We start from the raw sequence: 25,136 nt of genomic DNA on the forward strand, positions 1-25,136 counted from the left end.
GTAATTCCTCTTCAACTTGGACACTCCACTGGATCTCATCTATTACAGTGGCAAATACCTTTGGCAAACACACATTTCCCTATTTTATTTCTCATCTGTTGTTTATTATCCAGAGGATTGTCGAGTAGGGTTATTTCAGTTAAAGTTTTCAAGAAATTTTGAATGATTCTGATGTCTGGATAGTAGATACTTAATTGTAAAAGTACTTCTAAGGAGGCATCTTGTTCTACCAAATCAAAGACCTGAGTAATGAGCAATGGAATCTTATGTTCTTTATATCTTGAACTTCATTGTGAAATGGTGAAAATGTGAGCCATTGATGAATTTTGTTTGTAGAAGCCTGTTTGTTCCCTAGAAATAGCATCATCAAGGATACTTTCATTTTATGTATAGATGACTTTCACAAAGATTTTGTATTGACGCATGTTGTGGGATGTGCCTTGACTCAGGTTAGCCCTTTGGTGCTTTAGGTTCAGTATTAGAACAAAATGAAATATGTTGAAATTATTCACCAATTAGCAAGAGGAAATTTACTTAGCATAACAGAAGGATATTCAACAAGTATAGGTATTGAGAATAACCTGAGTTCATTTAGATTGCTTACTTAGGGATAATTTTCATATCAAAAACAAGTCTTTTTTCTGTTTGGTAAATATATATACATATACTTGTTATTTATGATGTTATTTGATAACACTATCAATTCTTTTCTTTAAGAAAATTTTCGTGCTGAAGAGGCTTGGAGCTTCTGTGTAATCTGCAAGTCTTTGGACTCTGCTTTCTTCTTTCTGAACCATATCCTTCCCTTCTTTACCTTTTCTACTTTTCCCATTGAAGTTACCAAATATCAGAGTGTTTATTGATTTAGTTTGGAGGGTCTTATCACGTACTTCATAAATTTTTCTCTACCTCTTCAACCATGGAAGCTGATTTTGGTATATAAGCTGCAGTTGTTTTTGTGGAGTTTTTTGTTGTTGTTGTCTTTGGTGGATAATGATAATAATAGCAAGTATTTATAGAGCTCTTTAAAGTTTGCAAAACACTGTACATATGTTATCTTATTTGGTTTGTTGGTATTGTAACAGATGATGAACAAATATTCTTGTCTTTGGTGGTACAATAAAACCCATTCCACCAACTGTTTTCTTTGCCTTTCTGATTAGTAAGCCATCTTTCCATTTAGCTGAAACTTCTTTCTTCTCGTTTTTATTATAGCAAGAATGTCAAGATTGATTCAGATCCTTTAGCAATATGTCTGCTCTGTGGTAATTATATGAAGATCTCACATTTAGAGTAATAGTAGTCAAGTTAAAGTCTATTGATGGCCTAAAAATCATGATTCTTAGCACCCACTGTCTTCTCTTCTTTCTTGCCAATATGCTGCCATCACTATAGAAGCAAAATGAGGATGGACAGATCTGAGGGCATTCAAATTTTTTAAAATTTATTTCATGGCTTGTTTGCTGTGGCCAAAAACAAATTCATTACCTGCTGGCCATTGCAGTTGTGATGTCTCTCTCTGTAGTTAGCTTGGGAAATAGACTTGGTCTTTTTGCCAGAGCTATCATTGAATCTTTTCTAACATGGTAGAATCTGCCATAGCTTTGAGAACCCAGGGTTACCTCCACACCATGATGAAGTGTCAGAGTAGGACTTTGTGGAAGAAACACTGAGGACACAAAAAATGAAACAATCCTCCAAGGAACTTATATTCTATCAGTGAAAGCTTACATGTACCAATATAAGTATGTATAAGGTAATGGGGTGCACTAGTAGCTAAGGGGATCAGGGGAAGGGAAAAGGGAGGAAGATAGCATTTGAACTGAGTTTTCAAGCAAACAGGGGATTCTAAAAGGTAGAGATGAGGTAGAATTACATTGCAGGCATGGGGAATAGCTGTTGCAAAGACAGAGATGAGAAATGGATTGTTGTGTGTGAGGAGCAGCCAGAAAGGCTATCTGGCTGGACCGCAGAATGTAGGAAGGGTGGAGGGGAACTGGTATCCTTGACCTGATTTTAACCAGTAGGAGGAACTGGTTGCTGAAGTAGAAGTAAGAGAAAGACATAACCGTGACATCTTAGATTCATGAGTGCTAAGGTGAAGAATTTCTGGACATAGTCTGATTCTGAAGCAAGATTTGGGAAGAAATTATTTTAAACAGTTAAGAGAAAGTGTATGTACGATTTCATAGCTTGAGATTGTGTACAGTAAGTTGGTATAAGAGGGATGGAATGCTGTAAACAGTATAATTCTGTTGATATCAACAGAAATTGTTCCTGTAAGAAAGACAAGAGAGAGAGAAATTTCTAAATCATAGAGAATTTATGCAGGAAACTCAATCAGAATTTTAAAGGGGTTCTGGTCACACGGTAAACAGAATGGAGAACTAGACTTCCTAAGATCTCTGAATTCTCAAAATTCCCCAAGAGGTATATTAATTGCTGCTATCTTCATACCAACAGCCTTAAAGAGGTAACAATTTGATTAGTTAACAGCAGAGAATACTATTTCATTATACTGTCACTTAATACTCCTCTTTCCCACCAGCCTACATACTCTGGCAGAGCTACATAGTGGGAGCTATGACCTAGTGCTCTGGGATCCACCAAGCAATTTTCTCACCCCACCATTCTGTTAAAACAAGCATCAAAAACTAAATTCTTCCCTCTTCAGCACTCTCCCCCTGACACCCATGCTAGAGGTATAGAAAAATTGAAGCTTACTCTTCCTGGGACTGCCATTCCTGCCATGCTGAAGCAGTATGTAGCCAGAAGATTAAGTACAAAGGGAACTGGAGCAGAGTGCCAGCATATATTGGGTGTGATGGGTGAGGGAGGAGAGGGTTGAGTTCCACCAGGGTAGGGCCATTTGAATTCCCTCTCACCTCCAACCCAGAAGTAATTTGGGGCTGAAGCCAATGAGAAGTGAATTCCCCAGTGTGGGAATAAGCTGAGATAGTTTTGAAATCCAACCCTTGAGCATTCACCATCAGAGGGGAAGAAGTCAGAAAGTGAGATATAAGAGAATATAAGGAAAAAAGGCTAAAATTACTAAACATCTCAGGAGGTAGAAAATCAATTAAGAACACTGAGAACAAGTAGACAAATCAGCAAGGAAGATATTAAAAATAGAAGGGAAGATCACTTCTAGGACAGCTAAACGAGTCCAAATATCTCTGAGTAAATATTTCTAAAAAACAAAGGAAAAGGAAGCAACATGCATGAGACAAATGACCCTGTGGATTTCCAGGAGAGCGTGGAGAGACAAGAAGATGTTACCAAATATGAGAAATAAGAACTCTGAAAGCAGAACTTATGGCCTACCCAACATATGTAATTAGCATATTAGAAAACCTTGAATCCGTAGTGATTAATTTCCCTCAAGAAACAAATGAAAGAACAGATGATTATCCTTCACTTCTGTGTATTTGCATTTCCTTTCTGGAAGAAAAGCAAAAAGCAGTGATGTTTAAAAAAATTATACCCATACAAGCAAAACATATTGATATCAGAGCAAGATGCCTATAACTTAAGGATTATAGGTCTCTCAGAAACAAAAAATCAAAAAACCTGAATACCGTAATGCAAGAAATAATACAAGAATAAATACATTTTTAAAAAATTATAGAGTTTAGTCCTTAAAATATGGATTCATCTAAAGAAAAGGTGTAAAGATAGTGAAGAGGAGATAAACTTATTTCTTTGCTCGTGACATGATGTTTTATTTAGAAAAATAGTGCGGAATCCAAGATACTAATTGGGACAGTAGCTTCAGGCTACAAAATAAACCTACAGAAATCAATTGCATTTCTTTATATAGTACTAACAAAATCCAAGAGGCAGAAATAGAAATGGAGGTTCCATTCTAGCTAACTATAAAATGTATAAAATATTTGGGTTTCAGTCTGCTAAAACACAACAAATACTTGTGTATATTCAGTTATAGGGTGCCCTTTAGCTAAATAATTATTTAAATAGTTGAGGTCATTAATATGTAGTATTCATGGCTGTTTGATAGCAATACTGCCGAAGTTAATTTACATTCTTTTTTTTTACATAATTTACATTACCATTTCAGTTAACCAAAATCCTTCTTTCAATCCCCCAACTTTCCCTACATCTCTAATTGGGAAATAGGAAAATGTAGCTCTTATAATAAATATGGATAAGCAAAACAACTTCCCTCATTGGTCATGCCTGTATACATATGTGAGTGTGAGTGTGTGTGTGTGTGTGTCTTTCTCTTTCTATATCAGTTTGTACGCTGAGTCCATTACCTCTCTGTCAGGAGGTGGGTAGTATGTTTTATCTTGAATATTCTGGAATCATAGTTGATTATTGCATTTATCAGAGTTCTTAAGTCTTGTAAAGTTATTTTTTATAAAATTATTATCATTTAAATTATTTTCCTGGTTCTCTTCACTTCACTGTGCATCAATTCAAATAAATCTTCACAGCTTTATCTGAAACCATTAACCTCATCATTTCTTATAATAAATAATATTCCATTATGTCCATTTCCCAATTGATGGACCCCCCTTTCAGCTTCTAGTTCTTTGTCACTACAAAAAGAGCTGCTACAAATGTGTGTGTGTGTGTGTGTGTGTGTGTGTGTGTGTGTGTGTGTGTATCCTATTCTTTCTTTGATCTTTTTGGGATGTAGATATAATAGTGGTATGACTGGGTTTAAGAATATGCATAGTTTAATAACTTTTTTGCCTTAATTTAAAATTTCTTTTCAGGATGACTGAAACCAGTTTACAGCTCAGCCAGCAGTACAATACTGCTAGGGTTTGTTGTGCAACATAGCTAAACAATGAAAAGTTAGGACATAAGAAACTCTTCCCCAGCAAATAAGTAGTCAAAGAATATGAACAAATGAATTCGAAAGAAGAGTGTCAATAACTATATGAAAGAATGAGAAATACTAATAATAAGGGAAATGCAAATCAGAACAACCGTTAGGTTTGAGCTCACAACCAACAGATTGACAAAAATGACCAATGAAAAGAGTTGTCAGTGGTTGAGGGGTTGTGGGAAGATATGCATATTTATATATTACTTATGGTGCTCTGAGCTAGTATTCTTGGAAAACAGTTTGGAATTATGCAAATAAAGTCAGCAAAATGTCTAGACCCTTTGACCGGGATTCCACTACTAGACTTATTTATGCTCCAAGGAGGTCATTGATAAGAAAGTTCCCATGTATACACCAAAATATTTATAGTAGCACTTTTTGTAGTAGCAAAGATTTAGAAACAAAGCAGATAGGTGCCCATTGATTTAGGAATGGCTAAACAGCTTGTGGTCCATGAATATAATGGAATACTACTATGGTATAAGAATTGATGAAGATAATGAATAAAGAAAAAGAAAAATGAAAGATTTCAAGGGCAGGTAACTGACGAGAAGCAAAAAAAATTATATATGAATAATATCAAGATTATTAAATCCCCTAATGAGCTGGATACCTTTTTTTTTAAAGCTTTGTTTTCAGAAGACCCTAAAAGAAGGAATAAAACTTGTTTTGTGGATGAAAAATGAAAAAGACAGAAATATTCAATTCTCATTTTGCTTCTGTTTTCTTTACTGAAGTTAATGATTTTTACACTGATATTTGTGTAGTACTGTTAACATTTACAGAATCTTTATAGAATATTAAATTTAACATGGAATGTTAATTTATATAGAATATTAAATTTAAACCCCATCAAATTGTGTTGTTGGTAATGGCAGTTGTTACTATTTTCATTTCATTGATTAGTAAAATACGATGCAGAGGTTATGGAGGTGGAATTTGAACCCAGATTTTTGGGGGACTTTTTTGGGCTCTGCCATCCTGTCTCCCTATATAAACAAGAAGATAAAACATCTTTTCATTGATTTTGTCACTGCATGCCTCTGTGAGGGAAAAGTGCTAGATTTGAAGTTGGAAAATCTCAGTTCAAATCCTGGATCTGACCTTGGTAAATCATTGAACCTCTCTGGGTTTCAGTTTCTTTCTTTTCTTTTCTTTTCTTTTCTTTTTTTTTTGGCTAGGCAATGGGGTTAAGTAACTTGTCCAAGGTCACACAGCTAGTAAGTGTTATGTATCTGAGGCTGGATTTGAACTCAGGTCCTCCTGAATCCAGGGCCAGTACTCTATCCACTGCGTCACCTAGCTGTCCCATGGTTTCAGTTTCTTTGTCTGTAAATTGAGTAATTTTCAACTCGAAGAGCTCTCACGGCCTTTTCATCTATAGATCCATGCTGCTGTGCCTGTGTGAACTATAATCTAGAGCACTTAAAGAATTTGTAAAGACTCTTTATGATCTTTGAAAAAATGTGAACAGGAGAGGTTGTGATAGCCAGTCTTTAGATGAGCAAATGTCTAAATTTTCAAAAAGTAGATTTAAAAAACTCAAGGCTTTTAAGCCTGAGTTTTATGTCTCAAAAGCAAAATTCTATATGAAATTCTAGATCAAAGGGATTATTAGCACTTAAACAATGATGCATAGGTTCATTAAGAACAAGTCATGCCAGATTAATCTTTATACCTTTTTAGAAAACAGTAGACTAATAGATCAGGGAAATGCTGCAAATAAAATATTCTTGGCTTTTAGCAACATTATTAGTGTTGAAATAAAAAATATTAAACTTTTGATTTTAGAATTTTGTGATTTGTGCTTGTTTGCCACAAGTAATTTAATTTTAATATTTATCCAAGTAATTTTTAGCTTTGAAAGAGAAAATTGTCCAAAAATGTCATAGTCTTTTGATATGATTCTCTGTCAAGAAGTTTTCAGGTGTTATTTATAGAATCTTATGAATAAGAAAAAGATCATAATATGTTAAAAATACAGTTTGGGGTTAACAGTCTCTACTCAATTCTTTCCTGGACTACTTGCCTTTAAAAGTTACTTATCAGTATCTTCACTGTGAATTTCAAAAGAGAACAATGACCCTTACTCTTCCCACTTTCCTAAAGGGAAGAGTTTGAGGCAGTGTTTTAGGCTGGAGAAATAGCATTTCTTTATTTCTAGAGAAATTAAAATGAAGTTTTAGAAAATGTTCCACATTAGGTAAGGCCGTTGCTTCTCCTAACATGCTTATCTGGAGACTTCAGATAGGGCTTCAGCATCACATGTGTTGTGTATGTGAACTCAGTAGCATGTGAAGCTTGACTGAAACTGAGACCAACACTACTAACACTAGAGAATACACATGTCATAAAGACAGTACAAAGGAGATTACCTAAGCAATGCAAGTGGATGTTGTTCCTTACCCAGAGACCTCTGTCTCTTTCTGACAGTCATTCGTTATGCTGACTAAATGCTTTCTTGACCAAGATTAATAACAAACATGCATATCTACCCTGTGCTTCAATTAATGACTGGTTACTAGTTCTTTTTTTTTTTTTTTTGGCTAGGCATTGGGGTTAAGTGACTTGCCCAGGGTCACACAGCCAGTAAGTGTTATGTGGCTGAGGCTGGATTTGAGCTCAGGTCCTCCTGAATCCAGGGTCAGTGCTCTATCCATTGCACCACCTAGCTGCCCCTGGTTACTAGTTCTACCACAGATTTATATACTGGCAGCTCTCTTACTGTCTAGCACTCCATGATGCATACAATCAACAGTTTGTCTTTAGAGGCACTTGCTCTTAAAGAACTGCAGAAGGATATTTCCTTCTGTGCTGTAAATGCTAGTACTTGTTTGCCTTTCTATCTCCCAAACAAATCCAGATGCATAATAGTCTTTTTCTGTTGGCTTAAGTTATCTGATAATATCTTGCGATATTCTTACGGACAAGATGAAGTAATGTGGGGTTGATGCTGCTAATATAGTTAGTTGGACTCTAAGTCTGATACACTGATTTTTAATAGATTAATGTCAAACTGGAGTTATGTATCTAGTGAGGATGCCACAAGGTTCTAATCTGTGATCCCATTACATTCACCCTTTTTCTTAATGAGTTGGATGAAGGGTGTAGATAGTATACTTCTAAAATTTGCAAAGGACAGTGAAGCTGGGAGAGGTAGGGTGAGTTGACAGTATTGTGGTCCAAAAAGGTAGCCCTCAAGGCAAGAATTATGGGTAAACTTAATCTAATAAGAGGATGTTAAATAATAGTATCAATGCTAAGTCTTAAATGTGTAGAGGTGATTTTTTTTTAAACTTTTGTGCTGGACAAAGGAAAAGTGTCTATATATGGGGGGGGGAGAGGGACGCTTGTATAGTAAAATCAGTATAAATTAACAATGTAACATAAGTTTAGAAGCATGGCGCCCAGAACAAGGGATATTATAGTACTTTTATACTCTGCCATGTTTCTTCAGTGTCCAAACATTTTTTAGCATTTACTATGTGCCCAGCACTGTGTTAAGTACTGGGGATACAAATAAAGGTAACAATATGGTTTCTGCCCTCAAGAAACTTATATTCTAATGGGAAGGCAACATGCAAAGAACTATGTGCTTATGGTATAAATGGGAGGAGATAATCCCAGAGAGAAGGCACTAGAGGTGAGGTAATAGAGTTGGGATAGGGAGACTGGGAAAGTACTTCTGCAGAAGATGAAATTTGAGCTGAATCTTGAAGGAGGACAAGGAAGGCAGGAGGTGAAAGTAGAAGTAAGGAGGTGAGAGCATTTCAGGCTTGGGGACAGTCAGAGAAAAGACAAAGTCTGGAAATGAAGTGTCTGTCATTTGCAAGGAACAGAAAGCAGACGTTAGTGTTGCTTATTCATAGAGTATCTGAAGGAGAGTAATGGAGGGGAGTGTAGAGTGCAAGAATAATGGAAAAGTAGAAAGTCATGAAGGTTATGAATGGCTTTCAAAGTTAAACAGAAGATTTTATAGTTGATCCTGAGTTTATAGTTGATCCTGAGGTAATAGGGAGCCACTGGAATTTATTGAGGGTGTGTATGTGTGTGTGTATGTGTGTATGTATGTATGTATGTGTGACAGTCAAACTTATGACTGGAGGACAGACTTGAGGCAGGAATTCCAACTAGAAGGCTGTTGCAGTAATTGAGATGATGAACATCTGCACTAGAGTGGCTGGGTTGTGAGTGGAGAAAAGGCGGCATATATAAGAGATGCTTTGAAGGAAGAAACTATGAGACTTGATGGTTAGAACATATCTAGAGTGTCATAGTTTTGAGCAGTATATTTTAGAAGAAATATGATCAAATTTTGTTTTTCATTTAGAGGAAGACTGACATGGTGAAACCTTTGGAATTAACTTGGAGAAGAGAAGACATGGGGCTTTGGGATTATTAGGCTTTTAAATTATAAAGAACAATCTGGGTGTCAAAGAAGGTGGGAGAAAATATATCCCACTTCATTCGTTGCAAAGTTGGAGACTGTGAATGTAGTAGAACATTGTGTATGCTGCCAGGTTTAATGGATGTGTTGTTTAGTTTTGGTGAACTGCATTTTTCTTTTTTGTTACAGTGGATGACTATGCAGGTATTAAAAGGGATGATTATGCAGAATTGGTCATAGTGGTGGTATATATTTGAAACTTAAAGGGATGTAAATATGAGATCAAGCAGGTTCTTTTATCATCATATATTTTAAAGTTCTCCACCTCATCCTAAGGAGTGCAAGCATTAAAAATTTTAATAATGATACTTATGAGTAACTTTTTTTCTGTTTTTAGTGATTAGTTATTTGAAGGACTTGCAGAGTTGATAGTGCATGAGTAGCATTCCTGATCCCTTTCCTGCTTTTAAGATTGTAAACCCACTGGGGAGTAAATCTCCAAAGTTTTGATTTATACAAACATTTACTAAATATTAATGATCTGATATTTATCATTTTTCTTTACACATGGAACAGATTCTGCTTAGTTTATACACTAAATATTACTAAAGTAATATTTTAAAATATTTGCAATGACATTATTTATAAAAGTGGAAAATTCTGGCAAGTTTTTGTGTAAATATATTTATTTCTAGTACATATGACTAGTGCACTTATAACCTTTTTCTTTGTAGTTCTCAATAAAGACCTAAAATTAAATAGTATTGGTTTGAATAATGTTCTTATTCTGATAGAGAAGAAAAAGCTGGATCACTTACCAGTAACTGGAGTTCTATTGGGTAATCTCCACAGATCCACATACTTTGAAGTTATTGTGAATGCCTCGAGGACCATGGAACCGTTGAAATTTCAAATTTCACGAAGGTAAGCAAGTACACTGAAGCATGTCTCTAGCATCTCCCAAATTTCCCTCCCCCACTTTCTTACATATACATCTGTACTGCATGCCCTCTCAGTTCCAGTGGATGGCCATCAAGAAGATTCTGATGCTGTACAGATTGGCAAGACAGTGTGGATCTGTGAGGGAAAAGACCCAATAGGAAAACTCCAGTTGCTGGTAAGTAATCCAGTTTTCACAAACTTGAGACATTTTAAAGTCTCTTCTCTTTGAAAAGAATCTAAAAGGAAGAAGTTGTTACAAGGGGAGACATTTTTGTCTTAAGTTCTATATAGTTTAAGGAATTTAGAGTCTTTTAGGTGTTAAATGTAGAAAGCTTATTTTACATAGTTAAGGAGATTATATCCCATTTCACAGTCTATGTAGTTTTCCAAAATTTGTATAAATCAATATTGGCAAGTTGAATTACATTTTTAAAAGCACCAAAAAAGATTATAGAAGTCCTATTTTAAAAAATTATTTTTATAAAGTATGCAACAAATACCCCTTAATTTAACTGTTAGTTACATTTTGATTTGCTTTGTACTTACTCAAAACAGAATATATCTGTATTTTCAATTTTAGATACCATTTTCCTGATAAGAAATCACAATGGACTGTGATAAATCAAGCAGTAAAAATTTTGTTTGAACAACATTAATCCAGGGGAGTGAGCTAAGAGTATAAAGTAGTTTAAGTAGTTGATAGCCTGAAATGATAGATATGCTAAACTAATAATAGCCTGAAAAAAATAGAAATAATATGAATTATTATGATGAAAAATAGATCAGTCTTAAAAATATTTTACTTTAGCAAGGCTAATGCTGCTGCTTTATGGGAATTACCAATTTTTTTAAAGGGTAGGTTTATTTAAATTCTTTAGGTGAATCTCTGTATGTTTATTCTAACCAAAAGATTTTATAAATCCAATAAAAAGCTGCAAACTTGCTGTTCCTCACACTTTATTTCTAATATTGGTGCTTTTACACTCTGTAGCCTGGAATGCACTTCCTTCTCACTTCAGTCTCTTAGAACCCTTTGTTTCCTCTAAGGTTCAGCTCAAGTACGGTTTTCGATATTTGAAGCTCTCCTGATCTCTGTAAATGCTAGTGTGTTCTCACTCGAACTACGTTGTATTGAACTATTTTATATTTATTATTTCTTCTGTATATCCTAATGTCCTTGTTGTCTCCCTCATTAGAATGCAAGCTCCCTGGGAGTAGAGATTATCTCTTTCATTATATTTGCATCACCAATGACTGGAACATAGTCCAGTTAGTTGATTAATTATTCTACCTTAGTAGAGAAAGTTCCTCATCAGGAACTCAAGCCAATAAAATCAGGGTTGTGATTTAAAAAAAACAAAAAACAATCAAACAGCTAATAACATTTCTTTCTTCCTAATTCTTTATGGAAATGTTAGTAATTTCAGTGTTATTTTAGTATGAATTAGGAAAAGAAAGTAGGTTATTGTTAATATAAACATTTTTGCCATGGCATTTATGAAGATCTTTGTTGATATTTCACAGAAAAAGAACCTTAGCTATAGCTCCTGTCCTCTAATACTTTATAGTACAGTTTGTTATGTTGAATTTTTGTGGTAATAGAGAATCTGGCTGATGTTTTAGTCTATTTAATTAGAAGAGTATGACTAAATTTAGTATTTGAAGTGTGAAATAATGTATTTTTAGCAATAGTCTCCTTAAAAAATTGAGCAGCTGTATCAAGTTTTATAACCAGATGTTTGAGAATATTATTTTCCCTTGTAGGAAAATAAATAAAATAAGAAATGATGGGTATTATAATAATGCCTTTTGTTTTGTTTTGTTTTAGGCAATTGGGGTTAAGTGACTTGTCCAAGGTCACACAGCTAGTAAGTGTCAAATGTTTGGTCTGAGGTCAGATTTGAACTCAGGTCCTCCTGACTGCAGGGCAAGTGCTCAATAATGCCTTTTGAAAGCCTAGTGATCAATTTTACTTGGGTGCTTTTATTTTGAGATTGAATTGTCTTAAATTCCAATTTTTTCTTTGATATCACTGATTTTTTATTGTTCAGTCATTGCAGTCATGTCTGACTTTCTGTGACCCCATTTTGGCATTTTCTTGGCAAAGATACTAGAGTGGTTTGTCATTTCCTTCTCCAGCTCATTTTACAGATGAAGAACTGAGGCAGGCAGAGATTAGGTGACTTGTTTAGAGGCCAGATTTGAATTTACGAAGATTAGTCTTCCTGATTCCAATGCCAGTGCTCTATCCACTGCACCACCTACCTACCAATATATGATTTACAAATCAACTATGTCAACCTTGGTTGGCTGATGGCTCATCCCTGGCTTATTTTGAGTTTTTAGTCTAAAATGAGGTCATTCTCAATATGTGCTTTTGCAAACCAGAGTACATGTTTTATTTGATTTGTTGTTGTTGGGTTTTTTTTTGGGGGGGGGTGAGGCATTTGAAGTTAAGTGACTTGCCCAGAGTCACACAGCTAGTGAGTGTTATATGTCTGAGGCCAGATTTGATTTCAGGTCCTCCTGAATCCAGAGCCAGTACTTTATCCACTGGGCCACCTACCTGCCTCATAAAGTGCATATTTTACATTTAAAAGGAGAAGGTTTCTGGATACAGGTAAAGTCTGTATGTAGTTTGGTGGTGCATTAGTCAGAGTGTTAGACTTTAAGTCAGGAAGACCTGAATCTGAACCCTGTTTCAGAGTTTGGTCAATTTTAATTATTTTGAGAAAGATCATTTTATTTAACGAACTTAGAGTTTGGCCTCCCCATTTAAGATGTGGGATTCACTTTAGTTGTAAGGCAAAATTTTAAAAGATAATACTAGATAAGTAGCATTTATTTAATGATTTGTGGTTTGCAAAGTGCTTTACATGTTACTTCATTTAATCCTTACAACAACTCTGGGAAGTGGGTGCTTTTATGAGCCCATTTTACATATTAGGAAACTGAGGCAAACAGCAGATAGGCAACTTCCCTAGGATGACACAGCTAGTAGATTTCTAAGGCTAGATTTGAGCTTATGTCTTTCTGAATCTAGACATAGTGCTTGATCTGCTGCACCACCTTATCACCTGACTTGTAGAAAGAGTATAATTTTTATATATTTTATTAAAATAGAGAAAATAGTTTTAGAACTAGGATGGATCTCAGAGGTATTTAGTTCAACTAATATCTGAAATATGAATTTCTTCAACAGTAACAACTGACTACTTATCCTCCCTTCGCTTGAAGACCTGCAGTGAGATGTCCATCTCCTATGACAACCTGTTACATTTTTTGAATAGCTCTGATTATTAAGACTTTTTCCTTCATATTGAGATGAAATCTGGCAGTAACTTTCACCATTTGTTTTAATTCGGCCCTCCAAGGCCAAGTAGAATAGGTCTTACCTCTGTTTTCTGTATTACGATAATGAGAATAGTGGTAAAGGTGCTAGTGATTTTTAACCTCCTTGTAAAACTTAACATCTTAAGAAATATTTTTTTTTATTCAATTGACTTTTTTTTTACTAGATCCTAGCTTTCTTATTGAGATGGGCCAAATTCATATGTTGATAGCTTTTTTGACCTTGATTCAATATTCCATTATAGTAACTATCTTTTCCAGCTTTGTCATTTCCAAATTTAACAAGTGTTCATCCAAATCACTGATGAAAACAAATGAACAAAACAGTGCCAAGGACAGAATCTAGTGGCAGTACACTGGAGACCTCCTTATTTGACATCAATACCAGTCTTTGGATTTAGTCAGTTAGCCATTCTAAATCTTCTTGTACTAGCATGCAGTGTAACTATATATAGGACATGGTTAATGAGCAGTTTTAGCAAACCTTATCAGACAAAAGTGTCTTATCAATTAATATTTCAAAGTTGTTTTGGTATTCTGATGTCTGAAATATGCCCAGTAAACTTCTTTTCAGTTTTATGGTTATGTGTTTAAGTTTTAGGTTTCATGTAGCCCTGGGTAGAACCTGTTCTTATTTGGGTTGGGTTTCCTGCATTCATCTGATGACTTCTATACACACTCTTCTTCCAAGGTAGGAGCAGCAATGGCAGTCCCTTAATTTGACTTCAGTGTGACTTCAGGGTTTGGATGGATTTTCTTGGTGACATAAGTAACTTGGTGCAATTGATAATCAAAACAAACATTCAAAAATGAAATAATCTCTGTCCTTAAGGACTGTATGATCTTTTTGGGGAGAAAACATGTATACATATAAGTATACACAAAACAATGGAAGGTAATTTCGGTGGACAGGCAGTGGCAGCTGAGTGAAGATCAGGAAAGGCTTTCTATAAAAGGTAGCTCTTGAGCTGAGCTTTGAAGGAGACTAGGAACTATAAGGGGCAGAGATGAGGAAAAAACACATTCAAGGCATGAGTGATAAGACATGGAGGATGATGTGTGAGAAACAGTAAGAATGCCAGTTTGGCCAGAACATGAGCAAGAGAGTATGAGAAAAAGAGCAAGATCGGAAAAATAGAATGAGCCAGGTTTGTGAAGAGCTTTTAGTGTTAAGCAGAGGAGTTTGTATTTGGTCCTGTAACTAATAGGGAGCCTATGTTCCACTTCTCCTTTTCTGAGCAGACCTAAAACAACAATTAGTAGTTATACCAATTGCTTAGGTTTACTTACAACCCCAGTATGGAGGGAACAGAGAACTGGGGAAAGGACTGCTGCTATTTATTGGTCTCCTGTCATCTTGATACAGTAAGCAATGAGTGTTCTGCTTTTACTACTATTTTGACTTCTTTGAAATCAAAATAGCTATTAATGCTTTTTCAAAAAGAAAAAGAAAAGAGATTAGCATCAGTTTGGTATTAGACAGGGAGTGGTTAAATTAAGATGGGACAATGGTGCTGATCAATGTTCTGCCTGTCTTACATCCCTAGGAACTGAAAGATGTCATGGATGTAATTGCTGAACTACTGTCTGATCTTTGAAAAGTTGTGAATTATGGAGAGGTCTAACTCAGGAGATGGGCAAATGTCCCTACTTTCAAAAAGGGAAGAAGGTAAATTCTTCAGAGTGTAGCCTGATGAGCTTGCTTTTGATTCCTGTCAAAATTCTAGAAAATGTTATTAAAAGGGATGGTTGGTGAACACTTAATAAGGGAAATAGTGATCATGCAGGCTAGCATGAATTTATCAGGAAGTCATCCAAAAGGCACTCTCTAAGAACATGCTCAGTTGGTAGAGTTATGAATTGGTCCAGCCTTTCTTAAAAAAAAAAAGCAATTTGGAACTTTCCTCCCAAAATTACTAAATGGAACACACCTAACAGTACCATTATTAGACCTGTATCTCAAACAGATAAAAGAAAAATAACTATATGAGCACAAATATCTTTAGCAATTCTTTGTGGTGGAAAAGAACTAGAAACTAAAGGAATGCCCATCAGTTGGTGAACATATGAACACATTATGGGATAGGGATGTGATGGAATATTACTGTGCTATAAGAAATGATGAAGGGGACAGTTCATAGAAATCTGGAAAGACTTGGATGAAATGGTTCAGAGTGAAATGAAAAGAACCAGAACAATAATTTATGGAGCTACGAACAAACAATTAAATGGATAGTCAAAATGAAGAATAAGTTGCTTTCTCTGTGTAGACATAAACTTTAGCAAAGTAACATTAACAATTCTTTTTCTCTTTCCCTTTCGCATTTCTTTTCTTTAAAAATTTTAAACCTTTTGCTTTAGTTATTTTTATATAGTAATTAAATGTATGCTTTTTTTTGTTTTGTGTTGTATCATGTATTTTTTTAATTTTAATTTTTTTCAATTAACAAAAAATAATTTGAAACAGGTTTACTCACCTCCATCTCCCATGGGGAAAGATATATTAAGAAGTTCCCACATTGACCATGTCCAAAATATATTTATCTTAATCTAAATATTGAGTCTGTTACCTTCTCTTTTGGTTTTTGAAATTTGTTGGCTTTCTAGTTCTTTTAGTTACACATCCAATTCTTAGATCTGTTCCTTCTCTCTTTTGTTAATAAAAGGACTGTTTTAATGGTATCGCCTAAATTTTTATATATTTTCTAATTGCTGGCATTTTCTTTGTTCTTTTTCTATTTGTTCTTTGTTTCTGTTATTTGTTTCAGGTCATTTAATATCTATTTTTAATTGTTCCTTCATTAGTCCTTTATTGTGGTCAATGAAAGATATATTTAATATTTGGTTTTTTTCTGCATTTGTCTGTGAGGTTTTTAATGCCTTAATACATGGTCAATTTTTTGTTCAGTGCCATGTCTAGCTAAGAAATACATATATACATACATACATACATACATACATACATACTCCTTTCTCTTCTTGTTAGATTGTAAACTTCTTATGAGCAGGTACTATATTTTGCTTTTCTTTGTATCCTCAGCATTTAATACATTGCCTAGCACATAGTAAGCACTTAATAAATCCTTGTTGGCTGACATTTGATTTTTATATTCAGCACCTACTATGTGCCAGGCACTGATAAGTGCCTGGGGTACAAATAAGGGAAAAAAAGGCAATCCCTGCCTTCAAGGAGCTAATGGAAGAATACAAGAAACTAAAGGAAACTTAAAAGTGTAGGGAATGGGAAATGGGATGCGGCTGGTGGGCAATATTTGGGCTTTGAACCTTCTGAGCTCTTTTCAAATGGAGGCTTTGGGAGGAATATTTTTTCTTTTTTTTTCCTGAATGTATTTTGCTTTATCAGCAATTACTTCCATAAGCTTTTGAGTTTTAAATTTTTCTTCCCCTCTCTTTTCACCTCCCTCCCCAAGACAGTGCGCAATCTGATATAGGCTATACATATACATTCCTATTAAACATATTTTCACATTAGTGATGTTGCAAGTAAGAATTAGAACCAATAGGAGGAACCACCAGAAAGGAAACAAAACGTAAGAGAAGAAAAAAAAATAGCAAATAGTATGTTTTGATGTGCATTCAAACTCCATAGTTCTTTCCTTGGACGTGGATAGCATTTTCCATCACGAGGCCTTTGGAGATGTCTTAGATCCTTGTATTGCTGAGAAGGGTTAAGTCTATCAATATTAGTCATCACACATTGGGAGGAATTTTTTGCTCTGCTTTCCAACCCTCCAATCAGAGAAGCATAGGCTGAGACTGCTGATGAGGTATGAGTACCAAAGCTGGTGCAGTCTCTGTGATGGTGAATTTTCTTTTGTGTGAATGCTTTATTATTTTCTCAATTATATTTATTTATTTATATTTAATTTTCAGCATTCACTTTTTTAAGATTTTAAGTTCAAAATTTTTCCCACTCCCCAAGAATGGTATGCAATCTGATATAAGCTATACATATACAGTCATATTAAAGATATTTCCACATTAGCCATGTTGTGAAAGAAGAATCAGAACAAAAGAGAAAACCATGAAAAAGAAAAAAAAAAAAGAAAATAGTATGCTTCGATCTGCATTCAGACTTCATAGTTCTTTCTTGGATATGGATAGCATTTTTCATCATGAGTCTTTTGGAACTGTCTTAGACCATTGCATTGCTGTGAAGAGCTAAGTCTTAGGATGAATTTTCTCTTGGTGAGATTTTTCTGCGAGCTTGATGATGGTAGAATCCAAGGATTGCAGCTGCTGGGGAAATGCCTAAAGAGTTTTCTAAAATTCTATTCAGGCTCTTAACTTCTTTCTTTTTTATTTCTTGGGTAAAGTTTTCTGTGTCTGAAAAGGGGTACATTTGGGTCCCCACTATTATGGTTTTACTGTTTCTATATTTACCTTTTTTTTTTACCTTTACCTCTCATTTACCTTTTAAGAAATTAGATGATTTATATGAATTTCTTATCTCATTGAACTTTGCTGAAATTATTTCTGTTAGTATCTAGAGTTTTCTAAGTATACCATCATATCATTTGTAAAACACATCACTTTGTTTCCTTCTTGCTTATGCTTATTCTCTCAGTTTCTTTTTCTTATGTATTTGCTATAGCTAGCATTTGTAGCACTATGTTAAATAGTAATGGTTATGATGGACTTCCTTGCTTTGCCTCTCATCTTATTGCAAAGGCATCTACCATTTTTTCATTGCATAGTAATGATATAATAATATACAGTTATATAACATAATTATATAATTGCTTTTATATGTGTGTGTGTGTGTAATATCTATCTATCTATCTATCTATCTATCTATCTATCTATCTATCTATCTATCTATTTGTTGTTCAGTTGTTTCAGTTGTATCTGATTCTTCATGACCCCATTCGGGGTTTTCTTAGCAAAGATACTGGAGCGGTTTGCCATTTCCTTCTCCTGCTCATTTTACAGATGAGGAAACTGAGGCCTGTAGTCTCACAGCTAGAAAATATCTGAGGCTGGATTTGAATTCAGGTATTCCTGACACCAGGCCCAGCGCTCTATCTACTGTGCCATCTAGCCACTCTGATATAAATATAGCTTATTTACCACATTAAGGAAAGATCATTTATTCTTATGATTTCTAGAGTTTGTAATAGCAAAAACTGCTGAATTTTTTCCAAAGCTTTTTCAGCATCTATTGATATAATCTTGCTTTTTATTATTTATATTAACATTTTTAAAATTTACATTTTTCCTTATGTTGAACCACCTCCCAGTAATATTGTATCCTGCTTGATAATATGTTATTAAAATTTTTTGCATTGATGATCTTTTGAGATAAAGGTCTATAGTTTTCTTTATTTAGTCTCTCCCTTTTACCTGATCCTCTGCTCTTGATATCTAGTCAAGACCATATTTATTTTGTAGATGCCCTTTTTTGCTTTTTTTTTTTTGGTCAATATTTTGTGTACGATTTAACTGTGTTTTCTATATTTAATAGAAATGACTTGTAAGTACACCTTGTCCTAGGGTTTTTTCTTTGGGAGTTTATTTATGGCTTGTTCAGTTTCTTTTTCTGATTGAGTTATTTGTTTAGTCTATTTCTTACGCTAATCTGAGTATTTTATCATTTTGTAAGTATTCCTCTATTTACTCTGAGTTACCAGTTTTAATGGAATATAATTGGTCACAAAAGAATATCCTTGTATTACTGGTATAAATCTTACTTGGTCAAATAAATATTTAGAATACAGTAATGTATTTTTGTTTGTCTCTAATAGTTCTTCATCAATACTTACCAATATTGACCTGTAGTTTGGTTTTTTTTTTGAGTCTTGTATTTTCCAGATTTGAGGATCAGAACCTCATAAGCCTCAGAGAATAGGCAATGTTTTATTTATACAGAGCTTTAAAGTATACAAAGAAGGTGCAGCTGATGTCCTTGGAAGTGAAAAGCTCTTGCTATGCTGCCCTGCTCTTGGCAGACTGCATCAAGGACAGAAATAGAGTAGTCCTCTTTGTGTCTCAGAAGTCACTGTGGTCCTGTCAGATATGAAAGGTACTATAACCCCAATTGATTTCATAAAAGACACTTTATTTTCCTGTATTTGAGAGAATGTTAAATAATTTAGAGAAGTAAACTGAAAAGAATAGTGTCAACAGGATGTAAAACTTCTGAGAAAATAGGCAGAAGATTCTAACTTGCATGGAATTCTGCTGATTTCTTCAGAAACTGGGAATGGAGCAGAGGACACTGAGAAAATGATCCAGGCTGTGGCAGACAGTGTGTACTGGCAGATGCCTTGGATAAAACTAGAATTGAAATAGTTCCAGGGTCCCATATGGTGGGCAGCATTTGTAGCTGTACAGAGTAGGCTGAGTTCTTTGAAGATATATTCGTTCTAGCAGTCAGAAAATAGAGACAGGCAGCAGTGAAGGTATGTATCTATTCTTCATGGAGAGTAAAGGCATGGAAACTATTTTTTAAAATATTTTACAGAAGGTGATATTCTTGAGCTTTTTGAAGTGCTTTTTGTTACTAAGATTGAACATAAAATAGAATCAAAGTTAAAGGAGAATTGCAGCAGGCCCTGGCAACTCAACCAACAATATACTGTTTCTGACGGATGTTAATGGAGAGGCTAATTATGTAAAAGAAGCTGCTGTGCATTGTGGTAAGGAGATACAGCAATGCAGGATTAATATGATTAAACCCTCATTACTTCTTTAAGCAAACTGTGGTCTTACCTTCAAGTTGGAGGAATAATTTTTAAAGAGAGATCAAAAATGTGTTTCATAGAATCATACCTTTAGTCTTACTTTCTGAGTTTATAATAGCAATCTAAAGAAAATTACGTGGATGTGTGTATATCAGTCAGTTAACATTTTTTATGTGCCATGAACTAAAAATAAGCACTGCAGATAAAAAGAAAAGCAAAAGACAGCCGCTGCTCTCAAGGGCACAGTTCATGGGAGAGACAACATACAAACAACTATGTACAAAGAGACATTGTACAGGTACATAGGAAATAATCAACAGAGGGGAAGTAGTGGAATTAAAGGGAATTGGGAAAGGCTTTGTATAGAAGGTGTGATTTTAACTAGAACTTGAAGAAAGCCAGTAAGTGGGAGTGATGAGGGAGAACATTTCAGTTACAGGAGGGACAGGAAGTATGAATGCCTGCAGTTGGAAGATGAAATATTGTATGAGAGGAATATCAAGTAGATTAGTGTCACTGGATTGCAAAATATGTAGAGGAATGTAAAGTATAAGAAAACTGTTAAGATGGGAAGATGCAGATAATGAAGATCTTTGAAAACCAAATAGTGGGCTTTATATTTGATCATGGAGGTAATAGGGAGCCATTATGGTCAAAACTGCACTTTAGTAAGATTGCTTTGACAGCTGAGTGGAAGATGGATTGAATAGGGGAGAAACTGTGGCAGGTTCTATTGGTGGGCTATTGCAATAGTCCAGAAATAAGATGATTAGAGCCTGCACCATGGGAATGACAGTGTCTAAGAAAGAGAAAGGGACATATGGGAAAGAAATGTGAAGATAAAATGGACACATCTTGGCAACAGATTGGATATGGGGACAGGAGGGGTAAGAGAGGGAAGGTCATGAGTGGCACCTAGCTTGTGAGCCTAGGTCATAGGGGTAATGGTGGTACCCTTCAATAATAATAGGGAAATTTGTCAGGAGGAAAAAATAATAAGTTCAGTTTTGGACATGTTGAATTTAAGATGGCTTTAGGACATCCAGTGATGTACAACAGGCAATTTTGAGTTGCAAAACTGGAGGTCAGCAGAGATGTTAGGACTGGATAATTATTTTTGAGATTTATCATCATTAAGATGATAATTGAATCCTTGGGAACTAAGATTACCAAATCAAATTATGTTGAGGGAGAAGAGAGCCCAGGATAGAGAGTCATAGTCAGACAGATAGGAGGAAAACTGGAAAAAATAATGTCATGACAACCTAGAGAGATGAGAATATTAAGGAGAAGAGGTTGATCCACAGTATCAGAAGCTGCAGAGATGTCAAGAAGGATGAAGATTGAGAAGATTTGGGAATTAAGAGGCGATTAGTAACTTTGGAGAGAACACATCATATCTTAGGTCTCACATGTCTCATGTAGTTGTCTGGTTTCTGAAATCCTCTCCTTGATGCTGTCATCTGGTTTCCAAAGACCTCTCTTTTTGGGCATTCTAGAATTAGCCCTTTCTCTGAGCAACTTCTCTTAGCAGATCTATTTCTCTGGTTCAGGTCATTTGTTGAGATTTTTAGTTGTTACTGTTTTAGTCTTTTGCAAAACATATCTCAATACAATAAAGCCACTTAAATTCTGCTTTGCAAATAACTAAGTCATGTGGTGAAAACTAGTTCAAACCTTGTGGCTCTAATTCTATTAACCTATAGATAACTTGAAACTTTGGAGAATTTAGATAGTTCTCAATAGTTCTATCTTTACCTAAACCCTGTACTTGATTTAGATACTGCCAATACCAGGCTCAAGGAAGGATCTTAAAAAAAAATTTATGAGGATGTAACTTGTAAAATGAGCCCTTTTGGTTAAAGATTCAGTATTTATCAAATTAGACCTGTAAGCTAAAGTTGAATGCTTCTTAAAAATTGGCATTTACTCCACAATCATTTAACTTCTTAACACTGATATTCATTTATTTCATTCTTCACTTTAGATTCATGCCCCACAAAAGAAAAAAATTCAGTTTTATTCCTTGTAACTGCTCTGATATAAGTTAGCAGTTTGTTATGTTGATATATTTAGTGAGAAATCAGAATGTAACTAATCCTTTTAAACTGCCTGGTTTGTGCAAAGGGTAAGCAATACAATTGTATATATAAAATCCTGAATCCAGTTTTTAGAATATTATTAGAACATGTTGAAAGTCCTTATATCCCATTGGAATAATTTACATTTGACATATATAATCATCTGATCTTGTTGCTTTCTCAAAATTTTCCACTCGAATATTAATTTACCCCTCAGGAAGATGAACAACACTCTTTGTAAGTAGGTGTCTTCCATGCCTAGTTGCAATGGCTATACAAATGAATTTACTTCAGACATATTTTATTCCAGTTTTTTTTTTACTTTTTTTACTTTACTTATTTTACTCCAGTTGTAAGAAAAAGACCTGAAATAGGGCATGTAAGTATACTTATATAATCAGTTCCAAATTGTATACAGAGAACAATGTCTATCAAATGAATTGTTTACAGTAAAACATGTTCAGCTATTAACCGTGTTCAAATGTAATGGATGTTATACACACATAAGAACACTAAGCATTTTTTATAAGTATTATTTCATTGGTTCTCACAATAGTTCTACAGGGTTGGTGCTATTATTATTTCCATTGTACAGCTGAGGAAACTAAGAAAAAGAGAAGTTAAATGATTTGCCCAGGTTCACATAGCAGTAAGTGTCTGATATTGGATTTGAACTCTGATCTTCTGACTCTAGGCTCAGTGCTATGTCTACTGCTTTACCAGCCGCCTCAGGTGATGGAGGAGATAATGGTGGAAGACTATTATATGAGATGAGGAGGAGAGGACAGAAGTTGTTGGCAGTTGGCCTCAGTGATTAGGATATAAGGTTCTCAGCTGAGAGAGTTGGAGAAGGGGAGCCATGGGAGATTTGAGGAAGGATAAAAAAGTTTGGAAGAGCTGTTGTCATGAGTGACATAGTGAATTAGTGAGGTATAACTTGAGGTTATGTTACCTAAATTTGTAGTAGACCCAAACAGCACAGTTTTTAAAATTTTCTCTAGCTTAATTCAGCCTGTGACTAGGAGTAGATGACTGTTCCCCATGCCTGAAATGTTCTCCCTCCTTAACTCTGTCTACTGATTTCCCTGACTTTCCTGAAATTCAAATTAAAAGCCCTTCCCCAACCCATCTTAATTCTGTAACCTTCCCTTTGTTAATTTTTTTCTGTTTATCCTATTTATATCTTGCTTTGTAAATATTTGTTTGCATATTGTCTTCTTATTAGATTGTAATCTTCTTGAGGGCAGGAATCTTTTGACTCCCCAGTGCTTAGCATAGCACCTGGCACATAACAGGTGTTTAATAAATGTTGATTGATTTCCAGCCTAATTATAGATCACTTCTCTGCTTACACTCTACAGTTCAGCCAAACTAACCTTCTTGTTGTCTTTACATTCGACGCTCCATTTCCTTTTTTGAAGTCTTTTTTTTTTTTCCTTTTTGGTGAGGCAATTGGGGTTAACTGACTTGCCCAGGGTCACACAGCTAATAAGTGTCAAATGTCTGAGGCCAGATTTGAACTCAAGTCCTCCTGACTCCAAGGCCGGAGCTCTATCCACTGCACCACCTAGCTGCACCCCCATCTCCTTTTTTAGTGTGTGTCATCTGGAATCACTCCCTCCTTTGCTCTTCTGAATGGAATCCCTCTGTTCCTTCAAGTTACAGTTCAAGGGCTGCCTTGTAAATGAAGCCTTCTTTAATCATTGTCTTCTGTATAGCATCATTTTTAATTTTTGAGAGACTTTAGTGCACCATGACATGCAATCTCTGAAAGCATTCCAATCCTGTCTTCTATTTAATTTTCCTATTTAATTAACTTGTCCATTTGCTGTGTCTTTATAAACTGATGATAAGCTCTATAAATTGTCCATCTACTTGTATGTCATGATCTGGGCAAGAGATTTTTCATCCACTTGTTTTTTCATGTATGGCAGGTTAGACAAAATATTTTTCAGTGGTTATAGATCTCTTCTAGGAGGTTCTGACATATCCTAGGGTTTTTAATGCACCAACACAAATCTCATCACAAAAGGGATCATTTAGAGACCTTTCTCAAGTCATTTCCAATACTAGTACTTTCCCTCTGGGATTACCTTTCACTTTCTCTGTATATCTCTTATATGTACAATTTTTCCCCATGTCTTTACCTTGTTAGAATGTGAGCTCTTTGAAGGCAGAAACTATATTTTTTGCCTTTCTTAATACCCTAGCACTTAGCACAGTACCTGGCACATAGTAAATGTTTAATAAATGCTTATACTTTGCCTGATATTTATGATTAGAAGGTTGTGGAATAAGGTTCTCTTATTGTATCTTTGAAAATCAAGTATTTGAAGGGCTATCATGTAGTAAAAGTGATAGACTTATTCTTTTTGAACCCCAGAGGGCTGAACCAGAAACAGTAGGTAAAGGTTTTAAAGAGGCAAATTTAGGCTTGATGTTAGGGAAAAGTTCCTAACAATTAGAGCTGTCGGAAAGTAGAATGGGTAAGCTTGTTTTCCTCCCCCATGGAAGTCTTTAAGCAAACGGTAGATCATGACTTCTCAGGTATGTTGTAGTTGGATTCCTTTGGTATATCTACTCTACATTTAACTACTAAAGTGATTTTCCTAAAAGTGCAGGTCTGATCATGTGATCCTCCATGCTTAATGAATACCGGTGGTTTCCTATTGCCTCCAGGACCAAATGTTAAATGCTGTTTGGCATTCAGTGCTCTTCATAACCTAGCCTTCTCTTACCTTTCCAGTCTTCTTACACCTCACTTCTTTGATCCTTTGACACCAGTGTCCTGGCTGTTCCAGGACCAAGACACT

At 35.1% G+C, this 25,136-nt stretch overlaps 1 protein-coding gene across 7 annotated transcripts in view; it reads left to right on the forward strand.

The window, feature by feature from the left end:
* The window catches only part of YAF2 (YY1 associated factor 2), a 78,443-nt gene that overhangs the window by 32,314 nt on the left and 20,993 nt on the right, over positions 1-25,136 (forward strand). For 3 of the 7 annotated variants that reach the window (XM_078156531.1, XM_078156523.1, XM_078156533.1), the window contains exon 4: positions 10,040-10,169. The exons of 1 other annotated variant lie outside the window; for it this stretch is intronic. In XM_078156531.1, the coding sequence (XP_078012657.1) occupies positions 10,040-10,169 (130 nt within the window). Of the gene's footprint in view, positions 1-10,039; positions 10,170-12,061; positions 15,208-25,136 lie in introns of those variants that run through there. 3 more of the 7 variants (XM_020979757.2, XM_020979759.2, XR_002322896.2) reach the window with 2 other exon arrangements.

Source organism: Phascolarctos cinereus, unplaced genomic scaffold (genome assembly GCF_003287225.1).
Source record: "Phascolarctos cinereus isolate Bilbo 61053 unplaced genomic scaffold, phaCin_HiC Scaffold_1;HRSCAF=81, whole genome shotgun sequence".
Classification (NCBI taxonomy): Eukaryota; Metazoa; Chordata; class Mammalia; order Diprotodontia; family Phascolarctidae; genus Phascolarctos; species Phascolarctos cinereus.